The sequence below is a fragment of the Nilaparvata lugens genome, chromosome 3 (assembly GCF_014356525.2).
Source record: "Nilaparvata lugens isolate BPH chromosome 3, ASM1435652v1, whole genome shotgun sequence".
In the NCBI taxonomy this organism is placed as follows: Eukaryota; Metazoa; Arthropoda; class Insecta; order Hemiptera; family Delphacidae; genus Nilaparvata; species Nilaparvata lugens.
The window spans coordinates 75,524,491-75,541,880 of record NC_052506.1 but is presented as its reverse complement, the minus strand read 5'-3'; the positions used below and the strand labels follow the sequence as shown (position 1 = coordinate 75,541,880).

Below are 17,390 nucleotides of genomic sequence, written 5' to 3'. Positions count from 1 at the left end.
CTATCTCGACTTTCAATCCAGTATCATATAAAGAAATGAATAGAAAACAATGCTCAACTGTGTGTTGAACTAAAAGAATATTCCTCAGGCGCACACAAGGAATCTTCCTTCTGTTCTGTGTTTTTTGTACTGTACTGGTACGAGCATGATAATTATTACAGACCATAGTAACTATGGACCATAGTAACTGTTACTGTTAGTAGGATAATTAAATCTGGATTCCTTATTCCTCTGTTCACAGCTCATCTACATTGATTGATTAAGGAAGGATCAATGAAGTGTATATTTGGGAGGTGAAGACCATCTATTGACAGCAATCAACAACACTATGAAAACATTAAATTCATCTTTGGAACACTGGTTTAACCTACCGGTATCTACTTTTTTTACTGATAGATATTACTACCAATTGATTGAGAAGAATATGTTTTCGGAATAATAAATGCTGCATGACTAAGCACAAAGGAAGTCCGTATTGAGATGTAAATAAATAATAATATCGAGTGACCTGGCTGGCTCAGGTCTGGTGTCAGAGTTTTCAGGTCGCAACTGATCAATTTCAGGGCCTCTGACATGACCTAACGACTGCTTTTTAGGCAGCCGGGACCGACGGCTTAACGTGTCCATCCGAAACACGGGAGTGGCTCGAGATAAATATCTTGCCCGGGCCGGGATTTGAACCCGGGCCTCTGAATCATAAAGCCAGCATCTGATCCACTCGACTACGGCCACTCCAGATGTAAATGAAAATATTGATTGTCAGATAGATTTCATGATTCACCAAATAAAGTCAAGTGTGACATGAGATACATTGACTTTTTGGCGGTACGAAGTTCGCCGGGTAAGCTAGTGAGTTATAAAAAGACGACGATTGAAGGGGTTATGATAAATGGAGCTGATAATGTGGAGAGTTTCGTTTGATAAGGTTGATTCTGATGTTTCACATGAAAATTAGAATAAACTCCTAAAATCGAATTTCATTAACTGGAAATATCAATTTCGAATACTTCTGCAAATAATAGGTTCAATCACATAATCCCTGGTTCTCTTTACAATAATGACTATTGATTTTTTTTAAGTCGTGTTTCGGAAAGGTTGATCACGGAGATGAAAGAATTGGAAGGACTCACAAAAAACAGCTTTATCTCTCAAACTTTTTAGCTACTTTGAAGGACGCTTATGATCCTTAGTACTGATATGGATCTCTATACTCGGAAGCAAGAATCAAATAAAATTTAATTAACAATAATAATATTTTTCGTCATTATACGGAATTAATTCAATATAAGTGTAAAACTTTTTTACTGGAAAGTTGATTTACAAACATGAACTGTTTCTACAGTATCATATTAGTGTTAAATTAGTCATTGTACTCTAATTATTTCTTTGGAATTGAAACTGAGTTTAGCTTCTAAAATCCGAATTTCATTCAGTTTACAATTCATTGTATCCAGTTTCAATTCTCTTCAAGCTCCAGCTTCCAGTTTGCTATTTTATGGAAGTATTATATGATTCTTATATTCTGTACAGCACTACAGCACAATTAATTTCTACAGCGCATTCGTCTAAGTGCATTCTTGGAGGAGTTTCAGTGACTCTATGAATGTAAAGTAGAATAATTCTGCTTTGAGTTTTAATTTTCACATCGTAATGAAAATCTTTCAAAAAATCAATATTTGTGATCTGAGTTCGTCCATCATTTAAAGCCGTCCTCAACCACTCCATTCTGCCATACACTGATCAGGCACTTATCGGTGTTTGATAATATTCTTACTAATATTAATAATATTCTAGACTCTATGCTCTTTGATAATATCCTATTATTATTCTCTGCACAAAATTGTTAACCATTGTAAGAAAGGGACAGCGACAGAGAAGACAGAGACTGCACAGAAAGACAATCAAACTGTTAATACAAGGTATGTGGAGAAGGAATCTTACTGGCTGCTAGTAAACAATCTATGTTTGATGGCCATGTTTAATGACAAAATCTGTCTGGATAGATTTTATCATAGAGAAACAATATCGTAAGTAGATATCCCATGGTATAGGGCGTTTATGTCGCAACTTTTACTGTTATCTCAAGCCGATTACTGTCGATTGTTGTCGATTTCTACTGTTTTGTTGGGGTGAGAGTGTATGAACGGCACAATATGAGAGACTACCAGTGTCACACAGCTTCACGGAAAAGAATTACATGAACTGTCGGCTTGAGATAACAGTAAAAGTTGCGACATTAACGCAATATACCATGGGATATCTACTTATGCTATTGTCTCTCTATGATTATATCAAACATCTGCTGATGTTTGATATATGAGAATTTTGGATGGCAATAGCTTGGCGTATCTACTTTCCTCGTCAGTAATCAATCATTCACAATTGTCATAGTAAGAGTAATCATGGATTATAATCTAATCTATGCTGAATCAAATACTTGATTTGGTTACAGAGAAATAATTTTATCGAAAGTGGATGAAAATGTTGACTGACCTGTGTGAGTGGGCTGCTGTGTGGGGGCAGTGACGGCGGGAGGTGGAGGCAGCGGGTCGAGCCTCCAGTTGCTGCCTCCGACCACCACAGCAGGACTGTCCTCGCTGTCAGAGGCGGCTGACTTCAGGTCTTTCACCAGGCTGGACACGGAGAAGTCGCTGCACTTTCCCGACATTCTCTGTTCTGTCAGCATCCTCTATACATCATATGTATCTGTTGACACAAGTGAGCATTGTAATAAGAGCAAAGCACCAGAAACAGATGTGATTTGGATTAGTTATAGTACAGACCACGGATACTAGAATACATTATTCTAGTATCCGTGGTACAGGCGATGGCTTAAGCACCGCACACACGTATAGATTTTTGTTCGTACGGTATTTTTCCATCCTTATAAATTCTATCAGATTAAACAGATGATGTTTGTCAAGTACCGTTCAATCTGATTGAATTCATAAGGACAGCAAAATATCGAACGAACAAAAATCTATGTTTGTGTGCGGGGCATTTCATTGAGCATACTTGAGAGAGACAAAGAATTTGACTTCAAATTATTGCCAGGGAGTATTTAGTGTATATGAAACATGATGTCGTAACGTCCCAGGGTGGTCGACAGATTAATGGGAGGGTGCTAAGTTGTAAAAAACGCGCGCTCATAAAATCGCACTGTCCTGCAGTTACTATTCATAGTACAGCTTCGACTTTTTTTCAATATTATATTTTATAAATGATATAACATGGAGTATCACCATCAATGGACTTTTTTCCATATTTTCAATGTTTTTCATGTTCAATAAATATCTCTGATATGGGTTACATTACAGAGAGAAAAAAATAATGAATTTGTATGAATAAACATTGATAGATCTCTATTGTATTGGTTTCATGATTTGCATATTTCCTAATATTTTCAAGATTTTTTTCCAATTTTAAAGATTAGAATGAATTGATTATATCTCTATCATTCACTCATGAAACATATATTATTATTATTGAGAATTGATATCTCATGGAGAATAACGGTATTGTAAACTTCTATTCTAATGCGAGTATTGATATTATAGTATCAAAATTGAAAATTGTATTGGATATATATTAGTATTTTCCAATTCATCAACGTATTTCAATTATCAATATTATGAAGATATCTGTGTTCCCAGCTGCAGTCAATAGAATCCAAATTGCATTGATGATCGCCAATCTCCGTCGCGGAGCCGGCATATAGAAGAAGATGGAGATATAAACGATATTGATCAGTTACGAAAATATCACAATTATTGATAATCATAAATATCGGGGGACCGAGCTTTGCTCTGGAGTGTAAAAGCACAGAAAATTTGTAACGAAAGATTGAAATTATAGTTTATATTTATTTATTCATTTTCTCAGTCGTACAATTATTTTTTACAGTTATAATATGAGGAGGCACAACACAGGCTTATGCCCAAAACTGTCCCTTTTCAAATTATACTACAGTTCGAACCAAAATCTAAGTTAAGCTAACATCACTCATCAAAATAACAATTTATTCACACTTTAAAAAGCAAACACATCATCAATTACAAAAATAGATATATGTACTATGAATTGGATTTAGAATGATATACTATGTTTGCTACAATATTTGTTGATATTATACTATGTACTATTCTACACTAACAGCATCTAGTTACTATTTTGGACTTTCTGAAGTGAACATGTTTTCTAAAAAAAGATAAATAAACGAAAATGAGTTGCTGAATTTTTCTTCTCGTAAGATCAGCTGGATGATCCAACACATGCACTCGTCCACACTCTTCCATTACGGTTTCAACAGACGATAAAATTTCCAGTTTTTTTCCCAAGGACGTATTTATCCTTTCAACGTTCTTCAGCGAGTTATCCCTGGAATGAGACCTAGTGCAATCAAATCTTCATATCATAAACGTACTATGTTCCAAATTTGGTAAATCGTTTTCGATATCCGTTGAACATAAATATATACCCATATAGCCATATAACCATATAAATATATATATTTATATATACTATATAAATATATAAATTATATATATATATATATATATACAGAAATCGCTCGCTTTATATAATGGGATATAATATTCGTTTGTCTTCTATAGGTGGGAAGTCAACCACAATAGTCCACCAGACATAAATATATTTTCTAGTCGAAAATGGACTTCACGAATGTTGTACGTACTGCATTTCTGCCGGAACCGGTAATGTATGGTCATAAAGTATAGTCACTCTTTTTTAAAATCGTTTGAAGCGCCCATTGCAGGATTTTTTTTCAACTTTTGCTCAAAAATATAAGAAATTTTTCAAGTATTGAATTCTATATTAATAATTTTTGAACTTGAAAATTACCTAAGTTAGGGTCAAAACTAGACGTTGTACTATTTGGAAGTTTTTAAAAAATAAAGGGAACTACAAGATTTTTATATCGTTTTTATTAATTTCTTCAAAAATAGCCCAAAAGTGAAGTGCTTTTTCGAAAATATAATGTTTTTTACACGCACGTACTACGCAAGCCGTGTTGCTATCACCTCCCTATCAAACCATACAAATCAACTTTGTATGTCGTAAAAAACAACTCAACCCACTACAGTGGAACTCCTAACAAGCTGAAATCAAATCGGTAACGTCTCGCCGCGTTTCCATAAAACGGTCACTCCTATTTGGCAGACTTCTTCGCAGGAGAGTCGAGAGGCTCAGGTGACGATGACTGACAGAGATAGAAAGGTGGCAGAAGAAAGAATCGGACACCAGAAAAGGTCAATCGTTTCTTCACAGTTCGATAATCACAATAGGAGATCATAGCTTCGATCGATTGTTGTTTTGATTGCCACAACAACTGGAAGGCCATCGGACTCAAGAGCCATCCCAGGCACTCAGCATCACCGTTCCTGATTGAGCGAGCTAATAAATCACACATCGCAAAGCATCAGGCTACACACTAGCCTCCAAATCAGCCTCTCATTAAGGGTCGCCCGGCAGTCTGTCAAATTTGTGTTATCAATCACCTGGGTATATGAGCATAAGAGGCAAGCACACCTGTGCACCTTCAACCTTGCTCCTTCTCTATCCTTCTTACTTTCTCCATCCTTCTTCAATAACATTGTCATTCTCTATTCCCCCTCTTCCCCCCTCAATCGTGGACATTACACCCACGTTCATGTGACATTCCATTCTTCGCACTCACCCTTCTTGCACAATCTCCAGTCCACAATAATCGTTAGGTTCTATTCCACCAAAGATGTTTCCTGGCTTGCCAAACCCTTTCGGATCCATCATTGGAATGATCAACTTCTATTTTATTACTAACTGCTATGACAGCTGAGTTGAGGGCAGTAATGAATTGTAGCAATCAATCAATGAGCTTCAATTCATATTAATAACGGACTTCATGAATGGTATTCGTCAAATAAGAGAGAATCATGTTCGTAGGCTTCATTGTGCTTGTATCGCTGAGATTATCACTTAATGATAATTTTATAGTGATTGTCTCTATAGTCAGGACTTCAAAAATTTCCTTCCACATTGTAAAAAAAGGTGAGATACATCGAAGGAAGATATATTAAGAATAACACACAAAATAACAATAAAAGCATCTTGATTGAATTGGTTCATCAATAGCTATAATGATTTATCATGTGAAATGACAACACTCCATTGAGAACAGAATGAGTTCTTGTTGTTTTTGATAATTCATTGATGAATAAATGAACGTGGATATCAGTTTTCCATATAGCATGTGTTGGTGTTCATCAATCAAAACGTTTATTGTATTTATTTATTCCCATCGAAGATATAGCTGATGAAAGCAATAATGATTTTACTACTCAAATTATTTTCATCAAATTTCTTCACTCATTTATACATAAAACTTCCGTTCAGTGATTGGAAATCGATAAGAATGAATGAATGAATGCGCTTAGTCCCCAATGAAAATGTTTGTCATAACTATTATGAATATTTTCATTATTGATGAGTGGCGTAGCGAAGGAGAAGGGGGTTTTCAGGCTATAACCCCCCACCCACCACTAAGCTCAAAAGGCCCAAAAATCCAAGATCCAAGATTCATTATTCAAAATTAACTCAAAAAATGTTGTTATCGACAATATAATTTGTTGAATGTTGAAAATTATTAAACCAATTCCAATTATTTTTGTAATTGTCTATAACAATGACAGAATGTCATTAAAAATATATTGAAACCAGCTGTCTCCGCCTCCTGGACCCCCGGCTGACCCATCCAGAAACACTAGGCGAGCGAAGCGAGCCTACATTAATTATTTAATCTTGTTTCATTCCAGAAATAAGACCAGTAGGCGAGCGAAGCGAGCCTGCATTTATTATTTGATCTTGTTTTATTCCGTCAAAAAATCAAGAGACTATTTTTATTTGTTTAACCAATGCACAAATCAAATACATGATTTGAAAAGGACCAAAACTGTTCTCTTTCCGAATTTTGATAGTACTAAGCCAATGTCTAAAAGGTAGGTTATGTATCTTTCGACTATCAGGCAAAAGAGACAGAAAAATCGTTATTTCTATCAGAACTCTCACTGTCACATATAGAGACTTGCATGAAATTTTAAAATAATCATTTTATTTCAATCTATTAACTCGAGAAAAAAATTTATTCTGATTCATAGTTTCAGAATGAAGATTTGGTGTTGAAATTGATGTGAACATAACCTTACATAATATACCTACATAATATTTGTACGATTTGTGACAAAATCAGGAAATTGAAGAAGTTTTGGGCAATAGCCTGTTTTTTCTTTTCCGACTATTGTATTGTTCGCTCTATCTAATAAATAAATATATAAATAAATAAATAAATAAATAAATAAATAAAATAGATTTGAGATAGAGAACATTCAGAATTAACCCTTTCAAGTTTCAATTGACGAGAAATCTTGATAAAAATAGGAAGAACTCGGGAAAATAAAATATATAATTCAGCACCATCATTACCTAAGCTGAACATGCATATCGAGTTGAGACATTCAAGTTCAATCGTACTTGAAAACCCTGGAAAAACGTAGCCCACTCCAAACTTCAGAAAATATTGGGCAACCTGTCCATGAAATATAGGAAAAGCTGTGAAAATAAAATATGAAACATCAATTTTCAGTGTATCCTCAGCAAATTCTGGAGTCATCAAAACATCAAATTTCTTGACCCTAACTGAACCTCTGAATCAACCAGTGTTAAACAGGGAGGAGAGAGAAGAGATAGGAGAGAAAAAATGGTAACAAGTCGACTCATATATATGATAATATTTAGGCCTAATACTCGAAGGTATTGAAAGTAGACTAATAGAATTATAGAATGACAATAAGTATTCAATGAATTTTCAGTGAGTGAGTTTCTCGAAAAAACATTTTCAGTGCCGTTCACTTTTTGTTCTATCAAACTTTTAGTTTTAACCCCCCTTCCCCGCCATCAACTACAAATTAATGTTGGCAAGGTCACAAGGTGAGGTCTATAGGGGGCCCAAATTTTATGGTTAACAACTCACCCTCATTATAAAATCCTGGCTACGCTAATGATATTCATGACAATTATTGTGGAGAATTTATCAAGATAAAATCGCTTGTTGACTCACATCCTTATTCAACAAAGATGAGGTATAGCTTCTGATTATCTTGGATGGATCAAATAGTTACTTGGTTATTGCATAATCAATTACTTTTTAATATTTTTCTCTGGAGGAGTTAAGCTTCTTAGTTCATTATGATATTTTTATTGTAGTTTGAACATTGTCAGAGAAAATTGGCTCTGGCTTACTCACCGATAAGGGAGGATAAATACCCACAGAAACCCCTTCTGAATACCCCCGAGACATAAATCCCATAAATCAGAATGATTCCTTTTAAATTATGAATGTGGACTCAGATTCTCATCATCAGTTAGTTCTTATTTCTATCTTCTGTATAATGAATGGGGGGACAAAAATTTTCTCACAATTAAAGACTGTTATCTCATAATATTGTCAACTATTATTCAAATGAGATCTGTGCTTTGGTATTCTGTGAATATTCGGTATAATATCCTGATCAATCGATTCACTTATCAGTTTGATTGCCTGCAGAGTTTGTGGAGGCAACAATAAACAGTTCATAAAGTTGAATGATTATTATGTAATCATGAAGCCTAGCCATCCTACACTCTTATCAGCCCATCAAAATAATTCAGATCGCTTCGATATTACAAAAAACATTATTTGAAGTCCATGCTCTCCAGTTCTGTATGATAACACGTTTGTAATATGTTTGATAAGAGCCACGAATACATTATCATTTGGTTAATTAAACATCATCAATATTGAAGCAGTGCATCACATAGTCAATAGATTTTAATAAAATCTACTCCTTTGGAGGAGAACCTTTTCAAGGCTTCTTAATATTATAATTATCGCTTTCAACAATAATCCAATTGGTATGTTATGAATCTGTATAGGAAAATTTGAAGATAATTTTCTCCAAATAGAAATTTTCAGCTTTTTTATACACATAGTATGAGCCGAATTACGTGTAAAGATTAAACATGAGATTTAGGGGATCTACACTGACATTTATTTGATTATCTCCTATTTTAAAACTTTGGACAACAGGCTTCTCATTACTGTGACATTATCGTTCATAGATCGTGGACATATCGTAGACATAGACATATCTTAACGTTCATAGATCGTAATAGCATATATTTCGCAGATTAGGACGAGATAAAAATTTTCATTCACCTCGAAATCGAATCCATAGATTTCCATTGAGATTATCTTTTTAAAGAAGTTGAAAGTTTCTCAAGCTTACTCGAATAATTATAACTTCTCATAAAAAATTTAATCAAAGAATTACTTATTTCCATCTTGATTTTCATAACACCACAAATCCCTATGATGAATCATCCAGTTCAAATTTGATTCGTGGATATCTTGTTATCTGAAATTTCCTTCCCATCTTCAACTATAATGCAAAGTTATGCTTGGAATGCACTTGAATACTCTACTAGTGAATTTCAAATAAATAATTGGCGATTTCAATGAGTGTCTGTACGGTCAATAAATAAGAATTAATCTACTATTTTGGGAAGTTCTAGTCGATTCATGCTAGATATAAGTTATTCAAATTATCATATGCACTATTATTGATTGTATTGATAGTCTAAAAATAATAATTATTATTCCAATAATAATAATCACAATATCCTGGGTTCCACCCTTATTGGAGAAAACTACAGGATTCTTTTAATATGAGAAAACTAATGAGTTGGACATGCGACATTTGTAGAAAATAGTTGTTATGCTTCGTGATTACAACTGATTTTCATCCATAATAAGACTACGAATTAGAAAACTTAATCCTTGAACTCTTTTGATTTTTTTAACGTCTTCTCAATTTCTCAGTAGTCAATTGGACACTTTGAGAAGCCATAATAATATTGTGAAGTCCTATTCTTTGAACCTAAACAATATTTGGGATTTAGAGACAATGCAGAATCATCCATTCTAATGAGATGAATGAAGAATCGCCTACTCAATGATGACCTTTCCAATTTTGAATGGTTCCGGAGATTGTGTGAAAAAATAGAAACGAATTACTCGGAGCTGGCGGTAGATTGGGAGTCACGAACACAGGTCTAAACACTTTGAAAAATCAATTATAATTGATTACTAGGTGTCGAATAACACTCAGACTGAATAGAAGGAACAGGTTCCCGACCACATACAAGCCGAATGAGAATGAGTTCGAATGTTTTAATCTTCATTGATTTAATTAACATTTATAGAATTGTTGCACCGCCTCCTCGACTTATTTATGGCGATCATTAATCGAAGGCGCCTTATCTGCGCGGGACTCCTCGGATTAGTTTCGAGACTATTAAAAACCGTTCAGCCATGTTTAATCAAAACGTAATTGCTCGAACGTGGACAAAATTCGTTTCCTTTTCAAAAGCAAAGACATCGCGCTGAGAAACTTTTGAATCTCATGAATAAATAATATTGATTAACTTCATAAATTGAATCATCTGGAATCTATTTCTGACGTGACTGGATTCCTGTCGACGTTTTATCGAAATGTACGAAATTAAAAACACACATTACATTTGAATAACTCTATTCCAGGTAATTTTCAACTGATAGCAGAATGGAATCATGTCCAACTGGAGAGCACAGCAGCTTTGAATAGAAATAACGATACCAGCAGATTTCCTACTCCAGGACATGATTGGGCTATACATTAAATCAAGATGATGATCAACTTAATTGGATAATTTTAACGCTCACAACTCAATTGAAAAGCTCTAATTGCTGGCAGGAGTGTTCGTTGAGGTGATAAACGACAAACAAAAATCAGTAGATTTAAAGTGAAGCTACTCAGATTTGATGATTATTAAATTGAGTTTTGTGACCTGTATGGAAAAGAGTGGAATATAATTATTTTTCACTTAACAATAAAAGAACCGCATCTGTATGTAGTAGTGTTTGCTGAGCCTCCTCCAGCTACTTTATCTGTTTTCAATTATCTTAGAGGAATTTTAGGGGTTTTGGTAGCTTAGCTAATTCAAATATTCCTTCCATTGATAATTATTTATTTGTTGTCAACTAGGCAATATGCAATGAAGTTGTAAATAGAAACATGAATATAGTAGTGTTCAGATGAAATAGTAAAAGATGAAATAACAATGCATTGAGCTTCACAAATTGTCAAATGAAAGCTTTTTCATAAAACTTTCAAAATCAACAACTTAGAATCAACAAGATTTTTCACAATTTCACTGTAACTTGCACTTCAAAATCAGATTGTATGTTACTCGAATATAGTTTTCTATAACAAGCAAATAAATGTCACTTTGTCAATCGAATTATTAAAACAGAATGAAAATGGTTTGAAGCATGGATAACAAACAACCCTACAGTTGTAGTGTCGCAGTCCAGTACCTAGGCCTTCATTCAGTAAGCAAACAAAGTTGGCCTATAGCAGTGCGGCCATTGAAACAAGTAAGCCTACACGTAACCGCTTCTAGTGTTTCGTAAAATCAATAATAACGCTTGAGCAAATATCTGTCGGCCGAGTTGAATTAGAGCTAGGCCTACCCTTGTTATGGAGTTCTTTTTAAACGCATCTTTGAATAAATCATAACATAATCATACTGTGCGTTTCCGGTAAGTAGCTGTTGATAATTCAAAATGTCAGACGAACTGAACAAATTTAATAACTGGTCCAAATAATGTGTCTTGAGTAAGCATGAAGTTGTTCACTAGATCAACAATAAATACACCCGTATTTGAATTAACTTTCATGAACACTGTCTGTTTTTTCGTAAATAAACAATGCCAGCTCTTTCCAGGGATGGTACACAGTTGAGCTCTGTATACTACCTGTATAATTGTATACAGTTGAGCTATATTATACTATTCGAGTTCTGTCAACATTGCTTTTTCATCGTTACTCTTCCAAGTGTTTTATCAATTGATTGACAATTATTATCGCTCAACTTGAAATCGGAAAAATATACTCATAAAACTTGAGGTAAGAATCAATACTACTGAAGTGGCATTTTCGCAGAGCTGTGACATGTGTTACAGAATAAACCCTGATTCAGGAATGTCAGAGTTGTTAAAAATCATGAAGGATTCAGATTAATGTTTCAAGATGTGTGACTCAGCTCAGAATTCCTTCTGTCTTGGGAACTATACTTAACTTTGGTAGCAGATGATATTTACTTGACATCAATAAATTACTAAACAAGTGACTAATCATTGAAAAAAAAAATAAAAATTGAAATCTGGTAATCTTTTAACAGTCAAAAGGAGTATTTGAGTCATTTCCTATTGAACTGTGGAAAATATCAGGATATAAGAGACCGGTCGATAGAGATAAGGTTCTAGTTTTACTCCCAAATTTCTGGGTGCAAAAATATTATATTCTATTCGTACACTGTGGAATCATATCATACAAGAGGATATGCTCTGGTTTGCCATAATTGATGAATCTGCATTGTGCAATCTTTTAGTGTACCATAGCTATAAGCTTATGTGATTGTTACCTGATGATGCTATTAATCCATGAACCATTTGTCAAATCAATTCTCTATTTTCGTGCTGATGTTATTGTGCTTCCGTGATTATCAATTTTTTCCTGTAGGCCTACTTTATTTTGATATTTTTGTAATTTATGTATTTATTGGTGATGTTTGTGTGCCATTCTTCGTATAGAGAATCGGCCTTAGGACAAATAAATATAGTACTCATAGTAGCATTCCAGTTAGTTCAATAAATTGCACGAAATTAAACTACATTCAATTGATATAGGCCTACTCAATTTTAATGTTTCAATGTTTGTGAATTCACCATTCGTTTTCAACTTATACTCATCTTTTTCATCGCTTTGCTTGAACCGAATAATCAGATAAATTCAATTTTTCTCATATAGTTATCATTCATGAGTTCCAAAATTTATTGAAGTGCTCCAAATGTCTGTTAATTCTTTACAAATTGGAAATATTTGTGCTCTGGTAGCCGTTATCTTGATTTATTCTTTTTTCCCAGAAAGTGTATTTTCTTCCAATCACCCTTCTCTATATCTCTTTTCTCACCCCTTTGTAATACTAGTTCTATGTTCTCACTATCAACGTCAAAATATCATCGATTGGTTTATTCAGCCTACGAAATTCTCTTGAAAAAGTAGCTTGTTACTTCTCCAATATGACCTCAACCTAAACTAATTAAATAGAAAATAATTACAGAGTGATCTTGAGAAAGTTGCCAGTGAGTATAGAATAGCATAGAAGAGTCTGTACAGAGAAGGCCTACTACAGGAGAGTATAAAACTCCCATTATTTCCATTTTCATCGAATTTCAGCTCATTCATTGCAGCTCTGCAATATTTGAAGATTTTGAATCAATAATGTGATCCTTGCTTGAGATATAAGCCTAATGAGCAGCTGGATCTATAACGGAAGTCTACTGAGCTTGAAACTTATCCATGCTAATTTCATTCATGCTCACAACTCCAGTAACAAAGTGTTGAACATGTTTTTCAAATTGTCGTTTTCTCACATATAAACATATAAATCAGGGAGATTATCTTGCACCTGTTCAAGAGAAAGTTTACTATTGACTCATGTTAATACTGAATTCACTTGAATTTGACTAGTAGTTCTGTAAACAGTAGACCTCACGGAGTATTCTCATCCACAAGTACCTGATTGAAACTATAGACCTTATGGAAATACAGCAATAGACTGGCTTCTCCACACATCTGTGTTATCACTTGTCAGCTGATATGATGAATAATTCTATAGTCTGATTTTTACTCTAATATTGGCGTATGAAGGAGGCTCCTTTTTCCTTCTATATTATCCTTGAAATGCAAAATTTCCAAAAACCTTGTATATAGGTTTACGCGCAATTAAAAAAGGAACATACCTGGTAAATTTCATGGAAATCTATTACCGCGTTTCGCCGTAAATGCGCAACATAAAAACATCTAAACATTTAAATAGTTAAACATTTAAACATTAAGAGAAATGCCAAACCGTCGACTTGAATCTCAAACCTCACTTCGCTCGGTCAATAATCTGAAGCTGTATCAATGGAAGTAATGTATTTGCTGTTTAGAAAGACTCATGGGATGAAGATCCTAAGCGAGGGTGATTTCCAGTTCCAATGAAGGGGGTCATGTTTTTGGAGGGTGTATTTGGTTGAACTTCAACTTTCACTGGAACAGATACTTAAATAGAGATGAAATTTTAGAACTGATCAATTATACAATTATCAAAATGTCTGATCATTTGTCGGCAAATAACCTAATAAGACCTGATAAATTGAAAAGATAACTGGAATTTATTAATTGTATAATTTAGCTCATGTCTACTTGTTGATGTAGAAGTCCTAGGGATACTTGAATACGGTCATTGCTATACTGAGGAGAGTGTATCCTCAAAATGCATGTAGTTCAAAATGCAAATGAAACGAATAAATATTACTAGTTTCAAAAAAATGGACTGGGTACCGGTACATGAACTTCAATAATCAACTGTAGGCTACACAAATCAAACCCCATTGTCTTTCATAAAATGTCTAGGAGAATTTTGAATAATTTATCGACTTTGATATTTCCCGCAATGCTAAAAATGGAATCAATAAATGCCAATAACAGAATGACACTAATCAGGGCTATGACTTTGGAGCAAATATTTGTTATAGTTGTTTATCAATTTTCTATCAATTAGGCTACTTTCAGTATTATGAGAGAGCGTTGTGCCCTCGTGGGCTCTTGAGACTCATTATATGAGTATTTGTTGATGATTTTTTTTTATAAATCTCGGTTATGTATTTATGTGGAGTATAAACTTTGTTTCATAAATCAATAAATTTCATTGAATCATCATATACCATTTCCGTATCTATTCTATAATGTATATCTATATAACGCCTGATCACATTTGTTAATATCCTAAGACAAGGCGTTATGATGCATAAATTTGTGTTATTTATTTAATATTCAACTATTCGTGGAAAGATGGAGATGCAAGCTTGTGACACTCGTCCAATCTTCTGTGGTGGAGTATTCCCATTGAATAGCGGAGAATTATAAATACGAGTACATAATGTGATATTATGCTTGTAGAGCACACGAATGTATAGAAAATTGTGATTGAATCACCTTCCTCTTGGTGAGTATTATTCATGAACCAGTTTCGGTAACTCTTTCCCTTTCCTTATGAATGGTTCTTGATTGGTAGAATGGTTCTTGAATGATCAGAGACTTAGATCAGTCAATAAATCATGAGCAAGGTTCAGATCAGTAGTTTCAGACGAATAGCCATCAAGATCTATTTATGAACTATATTCCAATGAACATTTCTCTTTGGGCTTCCATTCTCACTCGAGTTATGTAAGTTTTTCATGTAAATTCAGTTCACTTATTTTGTGAATGGTCATACTTCCACAATCCATACATTTCTCACTTTCAAGCTTAATTAAAGTAATTTTTTTCAATGGTCTTGAAACTAGCCTACAACAATCTCAGAATAATTCCTGTCTTATAATTCCTATCAGAGAGATCATCATTTAGGTTACACTTCATACTTACTTACTGAAATAACAAGTTGAATATCGTAATGAACTAGACTTTATTCAACATTCAAAAATCAGTTCTATATCTTGAGCGAATTCAAATTCAGAGTTACAGTATCACCGATATATTCATCGAGTATCATTTATGAGTCTTTTCCTTGATGATAACATAAGTTACCGTATCACTTGCATTGATTTTGATTTTGAGAGCTCTCAGGCTCACAATATCAATAATGAGTATTCCACAAAAAACTTCTTTCCAAACATCACATCACATAAAGCATTGCAAAATACCTACGACATCTGATGTCACAGTATTCCTGGGTCCAACAATATACTGAGGAATTGTCACAAGTGGGAAGACTACGAGAAAGAGTTCAATTCTACTTACATGATCTCAAGTCGCTGCCGGCACTGATGCTCGGGAAATTTTAACGAACAACCGAAACAGAAGTAACTCGCGTATTCGCGCGCTATTCTCAGTCTCAATTCAGGAAGCGATTTTCGGCAAGTCCAACTAAAAGTTACTAACGTCGACCACAGCAAAGTCCACAGGCGCGTTGCACTCACAATAAGTAAAACACCCCCTCCACTGGGGAGCGACAAAAGGTCACTTGGCGCAGGACAGAGTAGACTACGATAGAAAAGCAGAGCAGAGCCGAGCCGCGCGAAGCCCAGTGAAGACCACTTGACGGAATGGTTAGCGCGTTCAAGCTTCAAGCCGAAGGAAGGGACTCCCCTGTCCCCTCGCGGCGGCGGGCGGACTCTATCCCCACCAGCCCAACACAGGCCCAACCCCTCTTTGACCACAACTCTAGTTACCGATCGCTGCTGACAAACTATTGCCCCCTTCTTCACAGCTCATGACCGGCTTCTGCCGTGGGAAAAAATGCTGCAACTGACTTGGGCGAGCCTATAGAAATAGCTTCTTGAAAAGGTAACTCAAACTGGTGAGACTGTTCGTTTTCTGCTTCCATAATGAGATATGTCCTGGTCTCTCACCACTGTTAGGTGATTCAGCAGTCTAAAAACAAAAGATAATAGAGAACACATCGTTTACTCTTAAATGTCCCAATATGCAAATTGGTGGAAGAGAAAACAAATGAGCATATTATGTAGCCTGTATGAGTATATGGTCTTTTGCTTAATGACTGGTACGAATTTTTGAAAAGTAATTTATTCGTTTCATTATCAATAGCAGGAATGCCATGTAGCATGATTTGAAGTAGCCTAACCCACACACGACTAGACAAAGTAGCTTTCTTCATTGCATGAATGTTTCAAGAATAATCTCATCTTATATTATATCATAACTATCCAAAATAATTTGCTCCTACATATTTCTGAAATTCAATAGCTCTTAATACTTACTGAGCCTATCACTTAGATAAAGTTGTGGAGAATAATCAATATTGTTTTGAAAATCAAATCAGTTTAATATTAGAAGCATTTTTCTAGAAAACTCATGTCCCATTAATTATGATCATGCTAGGCTACACATTGAATTAGTAGATGACATTTATCATCTTCGAAATTCTACATATTCAAACATATAGCCTGATGTCAGATTCATATCGTAGACCTGCTACAAAATCAGAAAACAGAAACTCAGATTCCAATCATCCATTGTTAGTAGGAAAAATATAATTTGAGAGCATCTTACTGGAAGTTTAAGGATGTTATAGATACTCTTTAGAATGACAAATCATATGACATTCTTCTTCTTCGAAGACTCAAGACGATTTATTGTTATCTTGAGTGCGAAAATAGGCATATATTGAGAAACGTTTTTCTAGAAAAT

General features: G+C 34.5%; 1 protein-coding gene across 1 annotated transcript in view; it reads right to left on the bottom strand.

Annotated features, from left to right (window-relative positions):
- Positions 1-16,300, bottom strand: part of LOC111060467 (paired box protein Pax-6-like) — a 46,184-nt gene extending 29,884 nt beyond the window's left edge. Inside the window, exons 1-2 of the mRNA XM_022348135.2 lie at positions 15,981-16,300; positions 2,494-2,706 (exon numbers count right to left, since the gene is read on the bottom strand). Coding sequence (XP_022203827.2) covers positions 2,494-2,686 — 193 coding nt within the window. The 5' untranslated portion in view covers positions 2,687-2,706; positions 15,981-16,300. The remainder of the gene's footprint in view (positions 1-2,493; positions 2,707-15,980) is intronic.
- Positions 16,301-17,390: the final 1,090 nt, after the last annotated feature.